The sequence below is a fragment of the Oncorhynchus nerka genome, linkage group LG20, assembly GCF_034236695.1.
Source record: "Oncorhynchus nerka isolate Pitt River linkage group LG20, Oner_Uvic_2.0, whole genome shotgun sequence".
Taxonomy (NCBI): Eukaryota; Metazoa; Chordata; class Actinopteri; order Salmoniformes; family Salmonidae; genus Oncorhynchus; species Oncorhynchus nerka.
Genome location: NC_088415.1, coordinates 40,612,828 through 40,633,793, shown reverse-complemented (window position 1 = coordinate 40,633,793; position 20,966 = coordinate 40,612,828). Strand labels below are relative to the sequence as shown.

General features: G+C 44.3%; 1 protein-coding gene across 1 annotated transcript; it reads right to left on the bottom strand.

Moving 5' to 3' along the window:
• Window positions 1-1,856: 1,856 nt before the first annotated feature.
• Window positions 1,857-19,278, bottom strand: LOC115102523 (arf-GAP with GTPase, ANK repeat and PH domain-containing protein 1-like). Its single transcript, XM_029622568.2, is given in 19 exon segments — window positions 1,857-3,432; window positions 3,630-3,924; window positions 4,200-4,422; window positions 5,170-5,260; window positions 5,541-5,692; window positions 6,033-6,092; window positions 6,221-6,352; window positions 6,497-6,767; window positions 7,381-7,485; window positions 7,589-7,669; window positions 7,965-8,035; window positions 8,038-8,146; window positions 8,553-8,674; window positions 8,911-9,045; window positions 9,259-9,400; window positions 9,634-9,719; window positions 9,853-9,940; window positions 10,063-10,121; window positions 16,909-19,278. Coding segments are annotated over 19 exon segments (3,672 nt in total). The 5' UTR covers window positions 18,134-19,278; the 3' UTR covers window positions 1,857-3,207.
• Window positions 19,279-20,966: the final 1,688 nt, after the last annotated feature.

The window sequence follows — 20,966 nt, the reverse complement described above, 5'->3', positions numbered from 1 at the left end:
AAGGATGGAAGATCAATGTGTAGCTAGGTGTAGTAGTAGGATAATGTTAACTAGATGGCTAATCATTGCCCATGAAAGGAAGTAAGGCCAGCAAGAAATAATTTTAGCCAGGCTAGCTTGGAACAACAAAAACTAAAAGCTTGTTCTCTATGACAAAGTTATAGACTGTTTCGGCAAAATGAAAGAAAAAAGGATGGCATTGGCATTTCTCTACAAGTGGGGTGAGTCAACATGTTTTTTTCTACTTACGCGCACACACACACACACACACACGCACACACACACACATACACACACACACAGAGAGAGGAATCAGTACCACATGATATTTAGCTGACGTTGATTGGACTAAATTGTATTTGGAATCTTTTATTTGTCATTGTATTAGACTAAGTATGGGTCATTTAATGATGTTGAAGTTGAAGGTGCTGGAATAGTGGAGGCAGCTCCTGTTTCCTTTGTGACTTTTGATGACTCTCCGGTGTTCTAAATGAATAGATGTTTAGTAGTCCAAAAATGTCATAAACATTAACTTGATTGACCATGCTGTAGGTCATGTAACTGTTTGTTACATGCAATATGCTTCGTGGACTCCACCGGACAGAGGTTGCTCTCCGGTTTTGTGATGAAACAAAGGTGAGGTTGAATTTATTCTGCCGCAGTGTCTTCTTATTGTCTCGGCCTTTAGGCCTATATATCATGGTGGTAAGGCATATGAGACAACAGGTTAAACTGTTACTGTTCAGCTGTTGAATTACATGTATTCAGCGTGCAAGGGAACCACGCCTGCAAAGCCTGTTATGCACCTGCACAAGGTAAGCCTGAATATCAACTACTTACAAGTGCACAGGAAAGACGCTCGTAAACAACACAGCGTCATTTCCTAAGTCAGAATTACATTTACATTTACATTTAAGTCATTTAGCAGACGCTCTTATCCAGAGCGACTTACAAATTGGTGCATTCACCTTATGACCTCCAGTGGAACAGTAGTGCATCTAAATCTTTTCAGGGGGGGGGGTGAGAGGGATTACTTTATCCTATCCTAGGTATTCCTTAAAGAGGTGGGGTTTCAGGTGTCTCCGGAAGGTGGTGATTGACTCCGCTGTCCTGGCGTCGTGAGGGAGTTTGTTCCACCATTGGGGGGCCAGAGCAGCGAACAGTTTTGACTGGGCTGAGCGGGAACTGTACTTCCTCAGTGGTAGGGAGGCGAGCAGGCCAGAGGTGGATGAACGCAGTGCCCTTGTTTGGGTGTAGGGCCTGATCAGAGCCTGGAGGTACTGAGGTGCCGTTCCCCTCACAGCTCCGTAGGCAAGCACCATGGTCTTGTAGCGGATGCGAGCTTCAACTGGAAGCCAGTGGAGGGAGCGGAGGAGCGGGGTGACGTGAGAGAACTTGGGAAGGTTGAACACCAGACGGGCTGGTGTCCTTATAGCGTCTGTGACTCCATTTTAAAGTAGTTAATTTTCTTCTTCTTCATTCTTCATCCAACTAATAGGAATCTCCATCCAGTTGACTACTTTAAAATGGAGATGGCCTCAATGGCGCTGCCCATGCTGTCACAGATGCTATAATCGCACATACAAAGTCCTCTATCTATGTCTATGGCCTGTTGTTCACACACGTATCTGCCCTCTCGTTGGCTAAAATGGTCCCACCTGATCTCACCTCATCGCACCTGCCTTCCATCTTTGAGGACATGTATGTCCATTGTTAGAGCGGTCCCTTGACAATGTTTTCAATATAATAGACCATCTTTGATGCCTCAGAGGCTGCTTGAATGCCAACGATTTTGCAGTAACTCGCCCCAGCGTTCGGATGACAGTGGTATACAGGAACCAGAGGGCCACACAAAGTCATTTAATTCAGTTTACTTACACAGTTCATGAAAGTTTCAAATTGAAACAGAGACAAACAAGGATGACAAATAGATACATTGTAACAAATAGAAAATAAGTCAGATTAAAGTACTCTGAAAATCATATAGAAACAAATGCAGTCCATTTTTTGAATTGTAACTTTTACCCTGCATGCTTACAAACAATTCCTATGTGTTCCTACAGGCTTACATACGTACAATATATATTACAAAAACATTGTATGGATTATACATCAGCATTATTTCTCAATATTTTAAAACAAAGGCAAAATGTATAATCTAATTAGATATAAATAGTTTATCACAGTTAACCCACCTATTTTCTAATTTGTTTCAATAATTGTAAACAGACAACATTCACAATTAAGCAATACATTTGCCTTCAATAAATGGAATGAATATTGCTCCTTAGATGTTTGATATGTTGTCTTTCTGTGCTTTACTTTTGTATGAGGAGTACTTTATTTATATTATTGTTGCCTTCCTCACTTTCAACACTACTAGTGCTGACCGATTAACCGAAATGTCAGTTATTTTTAGTTTTTTAAACAACTAATTTACCGACATTGGTTAAATTGTTTGAATTTAACTTCGTTTTTATTTTTTTGTGACCCCACTGCACACATTGTACAATTTCTCTGGAGCTGAACTGTGCGATGTTGTAGGGAGTTGTAGTTTCCAACAGGCCAATATTCTACATAGTTTAGACATAAAACGTGATAATTAACTACAATAACCACAATCCATTGCGCATCTACTTGTCTGGACTGTTTCTTTTACTCCTGCTAAGGAAGAGAGAACAATGCTCGATCGTGAGGTGAGAACAGCTATTGCTTCATGAGGTATCTACCTGAAATTACATGATCTAAGATGGATTGTTGGTATTCAGCAGTCATAAAAGTATGCCTTATTTACTTTGAAGAACTAAAAAATAGTAAATTTGTCAGACAGCATTGGCAGCAGCTCTATAGAGATGAAATTATGACTTGGAATGAAAAAATATTAATCAAATAAAACAAATTTGATTTTATTAAAGTAAAGTAATGTGAATAAATGATGGTTAATAAGTGGTAAGCAGTAATGGGAAGTCACTACCATCATGGGACTTTTATTAATTGTTTTATTCTGTGTTACAGTTTTCGACTCACATAATGCATAGTGCATTTAATGTAAAGCAATTAAATAATCGAAATCGCAGAACTGTGTTTAAATAATTAAACCGAAACGACCTCAAAAAGCACTAATCGCTCATCACTAAACACTACATCCATAGTTATTTGCTTTTTTTACACCAGCCCTTGTATGTTTGCTACCATGGCCTCTTAAAGCTACGAAACCCTTCTCCTGGAATTGGTACGACCCAGGCTGCTGAGGCTGGCAGTGCTAGATCTACGGGAGAGACCAAGCGTGGGTCCAGTGGGGGAGACGGGGGAGACCTCGTTAGGACAACCATGTTGCAGCAGGATGTCAGCGCACTCTTTGCTCCCAGTCTTTCTGGCCATGGTCAGGGCTGTCTGGCCCTGGGGATCCCTGGCCTTCACATCACTTCCATACTGCAAGGAGAGAGAGATTGAACAATTCACCATTTACATTCTGTATAAAATTACCAAAAAGTATAATCATTGAGAATGTGGTGAATTAATTAATACATTATGCTCATTTGAAGTCACTTGACTTGGGCAAAAGGCTAACAAAGTGCTTCCAGTGCTTGGGAAAGATAGGACATAATTTGTCCAGACCAGGGGCTTACCCAGACTAGCAGCTGTGTCATGACCACATCCCCCAGCTGACAGGCAGCGTGCAGGGCAGTGTGAGGCTGTGTATGGGAGGGTGCTCCTCCTCCGGTGGACAGGGCAGTGTTGATCTGGTCCTTGTTGCTGTGGGCCAGGAGTAGTAGGAACCTGGGCAAGTCCCTTTCTGTCACTGCTGACAGCAGACACACAGACATAGCAGTGTCCCCTGGGCCTGTGGAGCTTGGAGCAGGCAGGGGTGCCACAAACATCCGTTGCTCGTATTTGGCACGGATCCATGATTCTCTCTCCTCCCTGTGAGAGAGACCCGAACATACAGATGAGTGACCATGAGTTACCATGGCAACCCTTCATGGATCAGGAGAGCGCTCTCTGTGACAATATACAGTACCTTCCATTTGATTTACTGCAACACATTATTGGATGCAATCATTTCCATCTTATTTTAGTCTAAGAATGTTTTTCATTGGACAAAAATAATGGCTTTTCTTTTGAGCTCTCACGAAACCTAAAAATCTAGTAAGGTTTATAGATGTTCCCTGTCTATTACATTCAAACAGAGCCCTCACCGTGTGGCGTTCGGGGTGGGTTTGTGTCTGCCCTGGGTCTGGCTCTCCCAGATGCTATTGGCCAGGTGGTTGCCGATGGCGGTCAGGACCTGGGTGAGCTCCCGAGGCCAGTCATCCAAGTCCAGAGAGCGGACCCTCGATAGGTGTGTCCCCAGGTTACGGTGGATCCCTGAACACTCAATGCAGATCAACGCACCCAGGTTGAGACTGGCCCATGTGGGGTCTGGATGAAGGACAGACAAACCAGAGCACAGGATGTGAGGTAAAACGAGTGCAGTTTGCATCTAACGTAATCTAATTGATGTCCATAACAAGGGTCATTGCTAGAAGGGATCCAGCTTTTGTCAAAGTCACGTCAAAAAGTTGTTTTTTTGCATTTTGCTAACCTTAACCCTTTTCCTAAGCTTAACTTAATTATCCTAACCTGCTATGTTAATTCTCCTAACCTGCTGCACAAGTTCCCCTAGCCCCACCTCTTTAAGGAATACCTAGGATAGGATAAAGTAATCCTTCTCCCCCCTTAAAAGACTTAGATGCACTATTGTAAAGTGGCTGTTCCACTGGATGTCATAAGGTGAAAGCACCAATTTGTAAGTCGCTCTGGATAAGAGCGTCTGCTAAATGACTTAAATGTAATGTAATGTAAATGTAAAAAGTCAAATCTGATGTGAATTTTGGCAGGTGATCCAATGTCTCGTTATTTTTTTATTTTTTTATTATTGTATGTTTGTTTATATAATTATAATTATAATTTATTTTTGTTACGCTCGTCTGTTACTGTCACTTTGTCCTATCGTTGTCTAATATCTTTTCACTTTTGTTTTGAATGTTCTTAATTGGAAAATGCAAAAATAAAATACTTTTAAAATTAAAAATTTAAAAATCTGATGTGAATTTTACAAAAGCTGGATCCCTTCTAGCCATGACCCATAACAATGGAGATAAAGACAGAGAGAGCCTAGAAACCCACTTGGTGCTTCGCAGTCCACACAGAGGCTGTTGCCCTTGGCATTGCGGATGGCCTGTATTGCTACTGCCTCACTCTGACTGCTCCTCCGTGCCTTTAAAAGAACACAAACCCATTTCCTGGGAATGAAGTGCATGTGGCTGCCTACGTCACTAGACAGAGATCAGCACCTTGGGCAGTGATTCCTGTCACTACACAGACAAACGCTGGAATCTCCTCTCCCCAATTACAGAACAGAAATTCAGAAGGAACATTTATATACTCTCAGACATTATTACACTGTAGGCCTACACACACAAATAATGACAAATACATGTAAAGAAGGGCATTGTAATGTTAAGGTGCTGCCCAGGCCAGTGCATTGTGGTCCTTGCCTTGTTCCTAAGGCTCTCACAGGACTGCAGGCTGGCGAGGATCTGGCTCTCTATGGCCGCCACCCAGGCATCTCTTTCCTCTAGAGTCTGGGCCTCAAAGTGCCATGTCTGCCCCGTGCTGGACACGATGATGAAGTCAACATTCTCCTCATCTACAAAGATAGGTTGGTAAAAATGCAGTGGGGGGGGGGGGGGGGTGCAACATATATTTGAGTAAGTTTGAACCCTGTTAAACACTTATTTGACATATATGACAATTACAACATACAAACAGACTCACTGTGCCACCATGATATGTTCGCAGAGCAGGCAACAGGCATGCAATGGGGTGACAAAAGGGCGAACAGCTTGGTAGTCATAAGGCAAACAAATAATGAGCTTTACCAATCACAGTTTCGATCCGAATGTGCAATACAGGTAAACAGTGACCGACAAACAGACAACCAAGACACAGAACGATTCAGTGATCCAGCTGCTCATGTTCCTCGTTACCTGTCTTGTTAATATTTCTCAAGCTACCAAAGCTTTTTAATTTCCACATTTTGCGCTTTGCTGCAGGGCGACAGGTTAGCCCAGACAAGCAGGAGAGGAGGAGAAGGAAAATAAGAGCAATAAGAGATAGACATAAATAGTGAAGAATAATCTGGCAGAGATGTACAGCAGGAGGCCCCAGAGCTCACCTTCAGCCTGTCCAATGGCTGTGTCTCCTTTCTGGTTCATACTCTTCTTCCTTGTTTTCTTCTTTCTGTCAATCATTGGAGAGGATTGACCGTCTTTTCCAAAAGGGAGACTGGTCACTCCTTCAATAGCTTCTGACATTGGGGTACAAGGACAAATAATGTTATGTGCTTGCAGCTCTGGTTCTAACATGCTCCAAAGGCCACATTGGCATACTGTATATTAGAAACCCATTATTATGAATAAAAATGGAACACAAAAAGGGCTTTCTGACATACCAGCACTGTGTGACTTGCTGGACAGTGACGATGGACAGCATTTTACCCCACTGTCTGCTGGAGGAGGCAATGCCCCAGCCTGTTCCTCTACGGGCACAAGGCCTGTGCTCTCCGTGGCCCCAGTGTCTTTGACTACGTCGGTGAGGCCAGGGGAGGGGGAGGGGCCACAAGGGGGGACAGCCCTGGGTGGGCGTTTCCCTGGAACCTTCACTGTGACACGCAATAGGTCGATCTCTTTAGCGTGAGCATTCGGCATGTAGTCCTGGAACCGCTATAAGAATATTTTAAGATAATACACAACGCAGAGGACTAGAGGTCAATAGGGAATTAACAATCAATGAAAATAGTTGTTTTTCAGTTCAACATCTGTTTAGAATCTGTGTAGGAATTTCAGTCCTGGACTCATAGCTACAGGTGTCAAGTTTTTCTTGATCCAAATCGTTTATGCATTGAGCCTGAAACAGGATACTATAATTTTACTGCAAGGAATTCTAATTGGTCAACCACAGGCTAGGGTTGGGATTTATAAATGACATCCTGCCCCTTTGTTCTGTGGAGAATCATTGAGGACAGGGAAGAATTAACATCTGCTTCTCAGCATAACATTTATGATTTGTCCTCTTTGAATAAACCTATTTCTCCCCCCCTGATTTGCTTTGGGGTCTGTGTTATTGAAGAGTAACATCAACTGCAAACACCGCCAAAATCATTCCCATGACTAGGTTGATGTGCTGAATATCACTAGACTAATATCGCAATGCTACTGTGTATTTAAGTTCACAACACAGTGGATTCTTTTATCAAAAGTCGATTTTAAGACAAAGTGTTATAACTCAAATGAGATATGACGGATGTTGATCTGGTTTGATTATGTTGCGACTTACATTGACGCTCGAGTGATAGCCCAGTGTGCCGTTGCTGGACAGAGTGACATATTTCTTCTTCCACTCTTTGTTCAGCGAGCTCCCACTCCGCTTCCATAGGATACTCTGTGACAAACAATGGGATTAATGTTCCCTTCTATTACCGAAGATACAATAGAACTAGCTTATTCATTATACACGGTATCCAGTGTGTGTGTGTCACACTGACCTGTTTGATAGTGATAGCCCGGCCACTGCCCAAGTCACCTTTAGGGTCAACATTCTTTTCACTGCCACTGCCTCGACGGTTCTGAGAGAAGTTGTATCAAGTAAATAGAGTTTGAGATGAGAGTGTGACAGGTATAAAGACGGACTGACACAAGTTTACAGGACAGACCCATGTAGTGAGATGAGGGACTACATGATGGATGAAGAAGAGAAAACAAACCGTGTAACGACTACTATATCTACAATTGTAAAAATGTATTTTTCAGCTCTCGTTTGAAATGTGTCGGCTTGAATTGTATGGCGTTTTGAGACATTGTTCCACTGATGAAAGTGTCTTCTAGTTTTGACCAGCAGAGATTCGGAGAACAGTAACTGACCTTGAACAGGGAGGTCCGTCGTTGAGGGACGTTTCTCAGGGACCCCGAGGAGGTGACACTGCCGCCCCCTCTCCCCCCGCCCCAACCCCCGTCCCCGCCCCACCCCGCAGCTCTCTATGGCTGATCACAGGGGTAGAGGGTAGGGAGGAGGGGTAGTTACTACTCAGTCCTCCATTACTAGCCTGAGAGGGAGAGGGGAGGACAGATAGGGGGACAGGGGGATGGGGTGAAGTGGACAAATGAGATGAAACAGTAAACGAGGCAAACAGACAATTGACACAGTGTTCTTCCTTCTGGAGTACACTTGCAATCTACTAGGATAAATCCTACAACAATGGTTCTCTTTTGAACCATTCTTTGAATCCATGTATGGCCTCCTTTTATCCCCCAAATGAACTAAAAAACCACGTGTACAGTATTTAGCCGCAGCTCAAGGTTAAGTCAAACGCTCATATAGGAGAAGCTACAGCACCACGGCTGTTATCCACCTGTGGGTCCCACTGCACTACAGTATTGATTTTCTGTCAACAACACAGACGAGATAAGCCTGGGGGAAAATACAGATGTGAACAGTTTGAAGCATGTTACCTGTCCAGGGAAGGATGTTGACCCAGGTGTGGAGCCCCCAGAGTGACTGGGGGAGTTGGGAAGAGACTTACAGGAGGCCAGTAGGGCAGACTGCTTTTTCTGTGTGACTATCTTCTGGGCAGCTGAGAGGACAGAGCAAGATCAGTAAAGAAGGCACGAATTGCCAATGACGTTCTTTTGACCGGCATGTGAACTGCATTGTTAAGTGGAATGATTTGTGAAGCATCGATTTATGAAGACGGAATGTTTGTGTTTAAAGTAGGACTGAAATTCTGTATTGTGTTGGCAAATTAACAATGTGCCTGTCCCTTTTGGATCCCACTGCTGACACCAATGTACTCAATGTCAGTTGACTTACCCTCCTGGAAAACCCGGTCCACGTTGAGCCCATAGGTGGCACAAGTCTCATAGAACACACAGTGCCTCACATCAACACACAGCTGCCGGGCACGTATGTCCTCAATCACGCGCGGGTTGGTACTGCTGATTTTGTCTACAGGGTAGAGAACAACAAACAGAGACAGATGAGGTCATGAACACTTTACGCTGCTAGAGTAACAGATCATTGGAATCCAAATAAACAAACAAGCACTCACTGTTTCCGGTGTGATCTGCAGCACGTCTATAATGGACCTCTGTCTGTTACACGCTCATTATAATGAATGGCCTTAATCCACCCCATCCATTCCTGCCTCCTGTCCCTTACCTTGTGTCCCAACCACAACCAGTGGGATTTCGGCAGTGCTGCGGAGTGTGTTGAGTTGGCTGTAAAGTTTGTACACCTCCTGGAAGCTGGCCTCATTCTCCAGACTGAATACAAGGACCACTGCATCCACCCAGCTGCTGAACTGGAGACGGAGATTTGATAGGATAGGGAGAGAAAGAGAGGGAGAAGAATGCAGAACGAGTCAGCGGTAGCAGTATTGGTTAAATATCCCACAAAAAAAATAGATCCAATGTAATTCGGTGAATTCTATTAATCAATCTTTCTGTGTCTCTGGTGCTACAGTGACACATACTTGCACATGGATAACAACAAGGCTGTATGGTTCAGAGGGTACAGACACACACAAAAACACACCTGTGCATCAGGAAGCGCAGCCTCCTCCCTGATTAGTAGTAGATGGTTCTGTCCATCTACCAACACCTCCTTCTTATACCTCCCCCCTGACAATGGAACAGTAGAGCAGAGGTTAGTTACTGTGTGTCAAGAGATTCATGAAAGATAAAATGGTAGGACTGCAGAGTTGTTCGGTATATAGGACGAAGAGGACAAGATAGAGGAGTTTTTCACGCTTACCTTCAATCTTCTCTAGGGGAAGATAGCTCCCTGTTATGTATCTATTTACCAATGCTGACCTGCCACTCTGAAGACTTCCCAGCAGCCCCTGCACAGATTAAAAAATGTTAGGAAACACACACAACCTGTCTTCACTGATGTGGTAGTTTCCCTGAAGCTCTATTTAACTTCGCTTTCAAATGACCTTTCATGAGGATGGATTTGTCTTACCACACGGAGCTCTGGGATGGATCGACTCAGGGTCCACTCTTGACTATTTGCACAACTAGCTGCTTGGGGACAAAGGGAGAGATAGAGAGAGATAATAATGTATATAATGCTAGGGGAATATCATAGTAAGGATGATCCTGAAATGTCACTAAGTTTGCTTATGAAAGGATTTATGAATATAGCTGTTAAGCACGCCCCTTTAAGAAAATGCACAGTGAGTTCAAATGGCGCCCCATGGATTGATGATGAGCTGAGAAATTTAGTAATTCAACGTTATGATGCCAAAAAAGCATCAGATAAATCTGGCACTCCGTTTGATAAGCAAAGTTATTGTAAATTAAGAAATCTTGTGACCAAGCTAAACCAATGAAAGAAGGGTTTCTATAAGCACAACATTGATGAAGTAAAGGGTGATGGGGGAAAAAACTGTGGGGAATGTTGAAAGCTATTATGGGTAGGAATTCAAAACATGTCTGCCTCTTTTGTTGAATCAGAGGGTATATTTATTACAAAACCACACGATATCGCAATCTACTTTAATTAATATTTTACAGGCAAAGTGGACAGGCTGAGGAATGCTATGATTCCAACTGATGGCTCCATGTCATATACCCTTATAAAAGATTGTATCATGAAGGAGAGGCAATGCATGTTCGAATTTCACCAAGTAGTGGTTATTTTTTAAATTGAATCTTTATTTAACTAAGCAAGTCAGTTAAGAACAAATTCTTATTTACAATGACGGCCTACGCCGGCCATACCCTAACCAGGACGACCCTTGGCCAATTGTGCGCCGCCCTATGGGACTCCCAATCACGGCCGGTTGTGATACAGCCTGGAATCGAACCAGGGTCGGTAGTGACGCCTCTAGTACTGAGATGCAGTGCCTTAGACTGCAGCGCCACTCAGGAGCCACTATTCCACTACCTAAGGATACAAAAATCTGCATTCACTGGTCCTAATAGTCCTAATTATTGGAGAAAATTGTATCTGTACAAATCAAGGATTATTTCTCATGTAATGGTCTGATAACGGGTTTCCAGCATGCAAACAAAGAAGGGCATTCTACGAGTACGGCCTTAGGACAAATGACAGATGATTGGTTAAAGAGGATGGATGACAGGAAGTTAGTTGGTGCAGTGTTGCTAAATTTCAGTGCTGATTTTGATGTAATTGATCATGAACTGTTCCTAGGTAAACTCAAATGTTATGGTTTCAAGTCAGCAGCTCTATCCTGGATATAAAGCTATCTATCCAGGAGAAGGCAAAAGTGTTCTTAATGGTAGCTTTTCCAATAGTAAAAATATACATTGTGGTGTTCCTCAAGGAAGCTGCCTAGGCCCACCTCTCTACTCTATCTTTACTACTGATTTACCTTCAGTAATGAACAAAGCAAGAGTGGTAATGTTTGCCGATGACCCTACAAATGTATAGCGCAAGCATCGGAATGTACTCAGCAGGGAACTAAGTGGTATATGAGTGGGTTGATATGAACAAATTTGTGTTGAACATTTTGAAAACTAAATGTATTGTATTTGGTTCAAGATACATGCTTGCTGATAATACCCAATTGAATTTGTCGATGGATAGAACGCATGTAGAGTAAATTAAAAATACTAACTACTAGGTTGGACACAGCTTTATCATGGTCAGAACACATAGATAGTATTGTTATTAAGATGGGTAAGGGAATTGCTGTTACAAGAAAATGTTCAGAGTATGTAACATCTAGCACTCTGAATCGGGTGATTCAATCCCTGGTCCTATCACACTTAGAGTACTGTCCAGTTATATGGTCATCTACAGCAAAGAAAGATATCAAAAAAAGCTCAAAATGGCTCAAAACAGGGCTGCCAAATTATCTCATTGCTCTATCCGTTTGAATACTATCCAAATGCATCAGAATCTCTCATGGCTTCACGTTGAAAAATAATTACCATCCAGGCTTCGGATTTTCGTTAAGAATGTTGTATTTTTTTAAAAACACAGTACTTTTCAGGCCAGTTAGTACATACTAGCAACATGCATAACCACCAAACTAGACAGGTAAATTCAGGGCATCGAAGACAACCCAAGCAAAGAACAAATCGCCTTAAATCTACAGTTTTATATCGAGCCATAGCTGAATGGAACTCATTACCAATCCATATTTCTCAGGCAAAAAGTTAATCCACCTTCAAGAAAGCAAATTAAATAACAGTAATGCGTTAGACCATATGACTGGACAGGAAATAGAAAGAATCAACTAATTGTGTTTCCTGTCAAGTATTTTAGTTGTCTGTATTGTTAAATGTTTGTAAAGTCTTAATTTGCAATGGTTTGTAATGTCTTATTAATTGGTGTTGGACCCCAGGAAGATTAACTAATGTTACGGCGTTAGCTAATGGGAATTCTTCTAATTTTAAAAATCACAAATCATAACGGCCTTGGATAGGAACATCGATAAATTACTGCTCTGTGAATTATAACTGTGTGGTAGCCAGACACCCTTCATGAATCCACATACTGCATGTGGATTTGTATAAGCTCTGCTTCTGCATAATGTATGTTGTCTGCATATCCTGTTTATCGCCTGTCTGTATATTCTGTTTGTTGTGGCAGCCCCATTTCACCAAGTCAAATTCCTGCACATGCAAATGTATAATGAACAAAAATATAAACACAACATGTAAAGTGTTGGTCCCGTGGTTCATGAGCTGAAATAAAAGATCCTAGAAAATGTTACATACGCACAAAAAAATAAGGTTATGTCTCTCAAATGTTGTGCACTAATTTGTCTACATCCCTGTTAGTGAGCATTTCTCCTTTACCAAGATAATCCATCCACCTGACAGATGTGGCATATCAAGAAGCTGATGAAACAGCATGATCATTACACAGGTGCACCTTGTGCTGGCAGCCATAACAGGCCACTCTAAAATGTGCAGTTTTGTAACACAACACAATGCCACAGATGTCTCAAACTTTGACGTGGTGTGCAATTGGCAGGCTGACTGCAGGAATGTCCACTAGAGTTGTTGCCAAATAATTTAATGTTCATTTCTCTACCATAAGCCGCCTCCAAAGTAATTTTAGAGATTTTGGCAGTACATGCAACCGGCTTCACAACCGCAAACCAGGTGTAACTATGCCAACTCAGAACCTCCACATCCGGCTTCTTCACCTGAAACCAGGTGAATCTGAGACCAGCCACGCAGACAGCTGAAGAAACTGTGGGTTTGCACAACCGAAGAAAAATGGTCAAAATACGCCTCACCAGGGTCTTGACCTGACTCCAAATGATCACCTCCAATGGCCACTGGCACGCTGGAGAAGTGTGCTGTTCACGGATTAGTCCTGGTTTCAACTGTACTGGGCAGATGGCAGACAGCGTGTATGACGTTGTGTGGGTGAGCGGTTTGCTGCTGTCAACCTTGTGAACAGAATGCTCCATGGTGGGGTTATGGTATGGGCAGGCATAAGCTACAGACAACAAACACAATTACATTTTATCGATGGCAATTTGAATGCACATAGATACCGGGGCGAGATCCTGAGGCCCGTTGTTGCGGCATTCATCCGCCGCCATCACCTCATGTTTTCCACATGATTATGTGCGGCCCCATGTCCCAAGGATCTGCACACAATTCCTAGATGCTGAAAATGTCCCAGCTCTTCCATAGCCGGCATACTCACCAGACTGACCCACTGACCCATTGAGCATGTTGGCGATGCTCTGGATCGATGTGTACAACCGCCTGTTCCAGTTCCTGTCAATATCCAGCAACTTTGCACAGCCGTTGAAGAAATTAGTGGGACACCACAATCAACAGCCTGATCAACTCTATGCGCAGGAGATGTGTCGTGCTACGTGAGGTCACACCAGATACTGACTGGTTTTCTGATCCATGCCTTGATCTTTTTTTTAAGGTATATCTGATCAACAGATGCATATCTGACTGGGAATGCATATCAGGTAATCAAATGGCTACCCGGACTATCTGCATTGTGTCCTAATTGTTCACCTAATACCTTTTTTGCACTACTGGTTAGAGCCTGTAAGTTAGCATTTCACTGTAAGGTCCAGCAACTTCGTAAGGTCCAGCAACCTGTTGTATTCAGCTCACGTGACAAATAAACTTTGAATTGATTTGATATCTGTATTTCAAGTCATGTGAAATCCATAGATAATTTTTTCCACTCATTTATTTATTTAAATCGACTGATTTCATTATATGAGTTGTAACTCAGTAAAATATTTTCAATTGTTGCATGTTGCATTTATATTTTTGTTCAGTGTATTTGGTGAATTAAGGTTATTCTGATTCTGTTTCTGATGAAAGCAACCTTTAACTGTAATATCAACTACTGGATTTAACTAGTTTCTCAATTCAAAATGTATCCACTCTGCCCCTCAGAGGTTTGCAGTAGCATGTGTTGTTCTCCTAGAATGCCCTTTATATGCTGAAGCTGCCCGTCACGGCATCTGGTTTCGCAAAGCATCAAAGTGTCTAAAGGTGTCTGAAGCAGGGAACTCCCTTTGCAAAGACAGAGAGAAGGTTCGGTGACACTGCTGCGTTCTTCGTCCTCTCCCAGTGGAACACGACACCCACACGCACTCTTGTCACGGTCAGGGAGGTAACACCACACACAAAGTCACGGTCAGCTGACACAGAGCTGTGCCACGCTGCCACTGTCCCTGCTGGGCCAGAGAGGTGACATGCCCCCAATGCGATGTGACGCACACACCCTCAGACCCCCAGTTGTCTCTGCCCACTGTCCACAGCTGTGGCTCTGTGATGAGAGAGAGGGAGAGAGCAGGGTGCTGAGTGCCTCTGTGTTGCTGTTGTGGGTTCCAGGGACAGACCGTTCTACCTCACAGCCACCTGGTTCTGATCTGAATCATGGCTACAGACCATCGGACGAGCCCCTCACAGATGCATCCCCATACAGATGCACAATGAGTGCAGAGAAGATAGGGCAAGTAAAAGATAGGGAGGAGAAAAAGGGCTTTTACACAAGCTACCACTGCGGGCAGCTCTCTAGTCTCTCAAATGAACACTCGGATAAGAGATGAACTTGACTCCATTTGAATTCATCCCCAGTCAAAGGGCTCTTTATGTGCCAGACCACATGAGAGATGTTGCCAAAGCAATTAGACAGCATGATCCTTAGACAGCTGCCTGCAACACACTCCGTATAAAGCTGAATATCGAGACTCCCTCTTAGAACTGTATGAAAACAACTGTCACGTGTCACTTAGATTCAAAGGACCCTTCCGGTGCACTACCCTTCCATTATTTTTTAGGAACATCAAAAGTCTCACTCTTCGCCTCCGTTTCATGTCTCTCTCCCTCTCCGTTGTGCAACACACCCATAACATACATTTCCCTACCCATGTTGCTATGGTAACCTTTCCTCCAGACCCCACTAGCCTGATTCTGCTTTTGCCCAGAGAACACATACGTGACCAGACACAGAACACATGCATGTGTAACAGCATGAATAATATACAGACACTTTAGGCACATACTTATATTGAGCAAGCATACATAAAACCAGTTCAAACTCATATTTAACACAGGGTGCAGGCACATATCAGTGAAACCGCTTGTCAATACAGTCCACAGACCATAATAATGCTGGCATGTTATTGACCTTGACCATATAAATGGGTAATGATTTAAGTGACATGTTTTTGTTGTTGTTGGTCAGAGGCAGATGAAACGACAAGGCGTTCGGATGTTTTACCAACTTGTCACACAAATAGGGCACATTTATTATTCATAGACCTTAGAATGTCAGATGGTTGAAAACATGAAGTACAGGGAAGAAAGAGAGCGAGAGAGAGAGATTTGTGGAGGAATAGTCAGGCATTGAGTGGGCGGAACGTCAAAGATATGGATTAAGGATATTGGCTGTAATTGCACTTTCCCAGAGGGTGTTCATATTGTCAAATTTCCCTTGAACCGCTCCAGTTTTGGAGACGGAAAAGAAACAGCAGCCAAAGCAATACATCAAAATAACAGATAGTCATGGTGCCATGCTGTCAGCCTGCTGCCACAGCCTGGGCTTTAACCAGAGCTGTATATCCATAATATATACTGTAGTTCTGGCTTTAATCATTAGGATCATTATGAGAGTTAAACAGTGGCGTGGTCCCAAATGGCACCCGATTTCCTATTTAGTGCACTACTTTTAACCAGAGCCCAATGGGTGCACTAAATATGGAATAGGGTCCCGTTTTGGGACGAACACACAGTGTAGCTACGCCGTGGAGAGATTACCCCTTCAGGCTGCGTGAAATCATCCCCCGTTCCATTCAGAAGGGAATTAGATTAAAACTGTCCACTATTGTCAGCTCAGAGATCAAAAGACTTTCTATCATGGTTTTACAGTCACACGTGGCTCTAAGTTAAACATCGCAGACACGTGACATCCCTTTTATTATGAGCTCAATATCAAATGTATGCGAGGCTCTCAGAATAGCTCATTCCCTTCCCTCCATTACAAATGGATTCCTCGGCATACGGATCAAATACAGGACTAGAATAAAATGGATACTCAATTGATTCCTCCTTGACTGTCTAGTTACTATGATGGTCGAATAGCAGCAGACAGACATTTGCTCTTGATCTGTATATAAAGTATTTCAACCCTTAGAGCAGTGTTTGTGTGTGTGCGTGTGAGAGAGTCGGAAGGGACTCTGCTTCATTTTCGTGAGTGTGGGAGGAGGTGAGGAGAGGCTATTGGTCTGAGACACGGGGGTGGTGTCATCGTGTGACCCTTATTGTTTGATAATTCCAACATAAAAGAGTGCATTGTTTGTGTGTGTGTGTGCTTGCGTGTGTGCTTGCGATGTCCTACCGTCCTCCTCACTGGACTCTCTCTGTATATTGCAGACAGGGGGAAGTGTTGCTGTGTTAGAGGAAGTGGTGGCTGAGACAGAAACAGGGCTGCTGCTTTTGGTGAAGATCCCACTGATGAACTTGAGCATCTTACGATCTCGAGCAGAGCCCTTTTGTCCCTGCTGGTTGTGGGGACCAGGCTGTATCTGGCTGTTCTCTCTGCCCACACAGAGGTCCTCTGCCTGGCTGTTAGGGTCAGTGTCATCCAAGGTACAGCTGTAGCCCCTGCGTGGGGGCTTGGGGACTAGGGTGACCGGAGCAGGTAGAGAAGCGGAACTGTTCTTCAGCCTCTCCATCCTGGGATTGTCTCGTTTTGCAACCGCTCCTCCTCTTCCCTCCTGTGTGCCAGCTTTGTCCCCAGCTTCATCAGTCACTTGTTCTTGATTCCCCGCTCCATCTCCAGCTTCAACCCTACATCCCTGACCCTGAGATCTGGCCCGACCCTCACCACTCTCAGCCCAGGAGGCCCGACAGAGACCAGGGGACCGGGTTGGGATTCTGCCGTCTCTGCTACCCAGGCTCTGGGATGCCGAGGGGCTTCGCTTGGCCTCCCGGCGGCTGGTCACAGGGCTGGCCAATGGGCTGTGGGCTTTGAGCACGGACCCTGGATGCTGACCTCCCGTGCGTACAGGGATACTGCTCCCGGTCGGGGTGCGGTTGGGGTCGACTGCTACCGCCACAGATGTTGAGGTCTGCGGTGTAGCTGTGCTGCACGTTATCACTTTTGAGGTGACTGTTGTCGTCCGGTTGTCCTCTTTCTCCCCTGCTGCATCCTCTCCACTCGTTAATGTTTCAGTCTTGACATTGTCAACCGCAGAGGAGATAATACCATTGTCTCTGTCTGGTAACTCGTCACTTTTTTTAGGAGGAACATCGCCCACAAAAGGTTCCTCCTCTCTCGAGGGGATACTGGGTGATTTCCTCTCCTCCTTCTTGAGTTCACTAACTTTTCCACCCTCCAGGACAGCAACATCTGCCTGGTTGTCCTCTGGGGAGAAGGGCTGTCCCGTCTCCACCCCAGCCCCATCCCCAGCCTCCCTCCCCTGGGTGATTGACCTGGCCTGCTCCCCTCCATGTTCTTCCACAGCCTCTACCTTGACCAGGGTGAGGGAGATGAGGTAGGTGGTGCGCTGGTGCAGCGTGTCGGCTCGGCTCATGTGATCAGGCTTTGGTAGACACACCATAGACAGAGAAATTCAGAAAGAGCTGACACTGACATGGGTCGATGACTGACAAGCTTTGAAATTCTGATCCTCAAAGGAAAATGACAGCAGCTGGGAGCAAACTCAGAGAGAGAGAGAGAGAGAGAGAGGTATGTATCTCCTCAGGGGGATTAGAACAGAACTGCTACCCACTTTCAGATGTATTTATTCACTTTCCCTCTTCTCTGCTTTTAGATTTAGGATTCCAGTCATCCAATGTCAGTGTTTCACTTAATCTTCCATCCATTGTCATGGAATGTAGAAAAATACAACATTTTTTGGCCACAAATATCTGAAATTTGTGCAGTTGTGTTAACCAAAAACATGCTATGGTAAAAACAGCAGCAATATAAATATAGGTGGATTCAATTATTCACTTGACCTTATTTGCGTTGTGTTGCCGCTCCCCCATCTCGAATGGTGTTCAACTCCATGTCCCATATTTGATGTAAAACGCAAATCAGAAAAAAACAAAATCCGCTCCAAGTCACAATATAGTCTATCTCACTGCAACTGTCAATCAAGTGTCAAGAAAATTTGAAGTGTTTGAATATTCCCATGTTGAAAAAAAGATACGAAAATTATCCTCACAGCCGTATAGACCATGGTTTATCCTCTTCAGCCATGTGTTCTGACAGGAGCCTCTACTCAATCACAGAAGGGTTGTGGTCAAAGCGAGAGAGACAGACAGGACAGTGATCCGACGTGATGTCGATCAGGAAGAAAAAGACAATAGGATCCAATCGGAGGCAGAGATCTGAAGATGCATGACCGAGTCACAGCGCCCGGCCACCATCACGCCTCTCACCCTCGGTCCCTGTGTCTTTCAAGTGTGTCAGGCACAGGGCATGTTAGTAGTACCACGAGCCTGGGAGGCTGAGCTAAGCCTCCGTGCTGAACACTGAACGTCTCTGGCTCTGAATCGCTCTGCTATACAGACAAATCATGTTCGACATGAGCAGGAAATAAACAGTCGCAAAGCTGGTACCCGGATAGTATGGATACAGAGAGGAATCTTCTCAATCCCTCCTCCTCAATCCCTCATCTTGATCCCCCTTCTTGTGTGAGCGCCAAGCCAAACAGAGAAGGAAAACCCTGTTTCTATCCTATCTCCCCTCTCTGTCTCTTTCCCTCTCAGCAGGCAGACTGTGTGTGCTGTCCCTGCTCTTTATTGCTTGTCACTCCCCCTCCTCTCTCTCTCTCTCTCCTCCTCCCTCCCTCTCTCTCTCTCTCCCCCTCTCTCTCCCCCCCCCCCCCCTCTCTCTCTCTCCCTGTTACGAATGTGGAGGTGATGAGGCGTAGATGAAAAGACTGGTGGTAAAAGCTCAGAGAAGCTGGACCTGGTGAAAGAAGGCAGGAGATACCAGAGGAGGGGAGATCAGGGGCAGAGAGACAGAGAAAGAATAATGAAAGAGGTGTGGGAGAGGGTAATCAAGAGTGACGGTGGAGTAGAACGAGGGATGGTGGAGAGGAAGGAAAATAGTGAATGCTTTATTTTTCTCCTTCTCCTTTCCCTTGTCTGTCCTCATTGCACAGCTGCAGCAGCTTCATCAAGATCCGTCACAGCCACTCAGTGTTAGAGTTATCATCAGTATCCCCCTCCTCAGTCTTTACTCAAGATGCTGAGCTGGCCTGTTACTAAGGTTTTAGGATCTTCCTGGCTCCAGTGGTATTATCCTAGCTCCTTTCCTACTCTATCAGCAGAGGATCTCTATCTCTGTATCTTAATTGTGTGTGTGTGTGTGTGTGTGTGTGTGTGTGTGTGATGGTCCCTGTGTGAATGCATTGACCTGTAGACTTCTCTCATTGGCAGATGTGAGGGTGAGAACATATTGGATAATCAATAAGATCATCACACATTACATTCAAATAAGAAAAACTGAAAATGTTCTATATCCGACTCGTTATGCCATAATACATCTCTATCCAAATGTTACAAATTTCAGATTTAAAAAAAAACATACATTTTATGGGTTCTCTTTGTAAAACCACGTACAGTTTTGTGAGGGTTGTTTCGGAGTAGAATCTTCACATACACTAGACTCATATCTCAGTCTCTCCCTGCTGACATCCAAATACATAACATCTGACTACCCACCTGCTCCCACCTACTTCCCCTCCCTCTAACCCACTTACAGTCACTGAGGGGGCCTTGACCACACTCACACAGAATACAAAAGACCCTGACAGCATTTAGCTTAAGGAGTAAAACACAGCCTAGGAACAACATGATGCAGTCTCAAACACAGAGGAAGTGCACTGAATGAATGTGACTGGTACATCCACCTTAGGGCTAACACACAATGTTATTTTTGGAGAGCAGGTCAATTTATGTGTGAACTCCTGCAGAACATATAAAATCATATTTTTAGTGTTCCATTTCTGTGCTTACGTGTAAGAGGTTTGCATATCTTTCTGTCTCTTGATGAATCTGATATAGACACCCACAGATTTGAGATGAAGAATCCGGTTGCTCAAGGCAAGGATTGTCAGACACGTGGGCTCTCTCTCTCTGACACACAGACACACACAGAGGGAGTCAGATGGACACTGACAGAGGGCGAGACGAAGGTTGAAAGTCATGCGTCCTCCGATACACAACCCAACCAAGTCGCACTGCTTCTTAACACAGCGCGCATCCAACCGGGAAGCCAGCCGCACCAATGTGTCGGAGGAAACACCGTGCACCTGGCAACCTTGGTTAGCGCGCACTGCGCCCGGCCCGCCACAGGAGTCGCTGGTGTGCGATGAGACACCGGCCAACCCCTCCCTAACCCGGACGACGCTAGGCCAATTGTGCGTCGCCCCACATAAC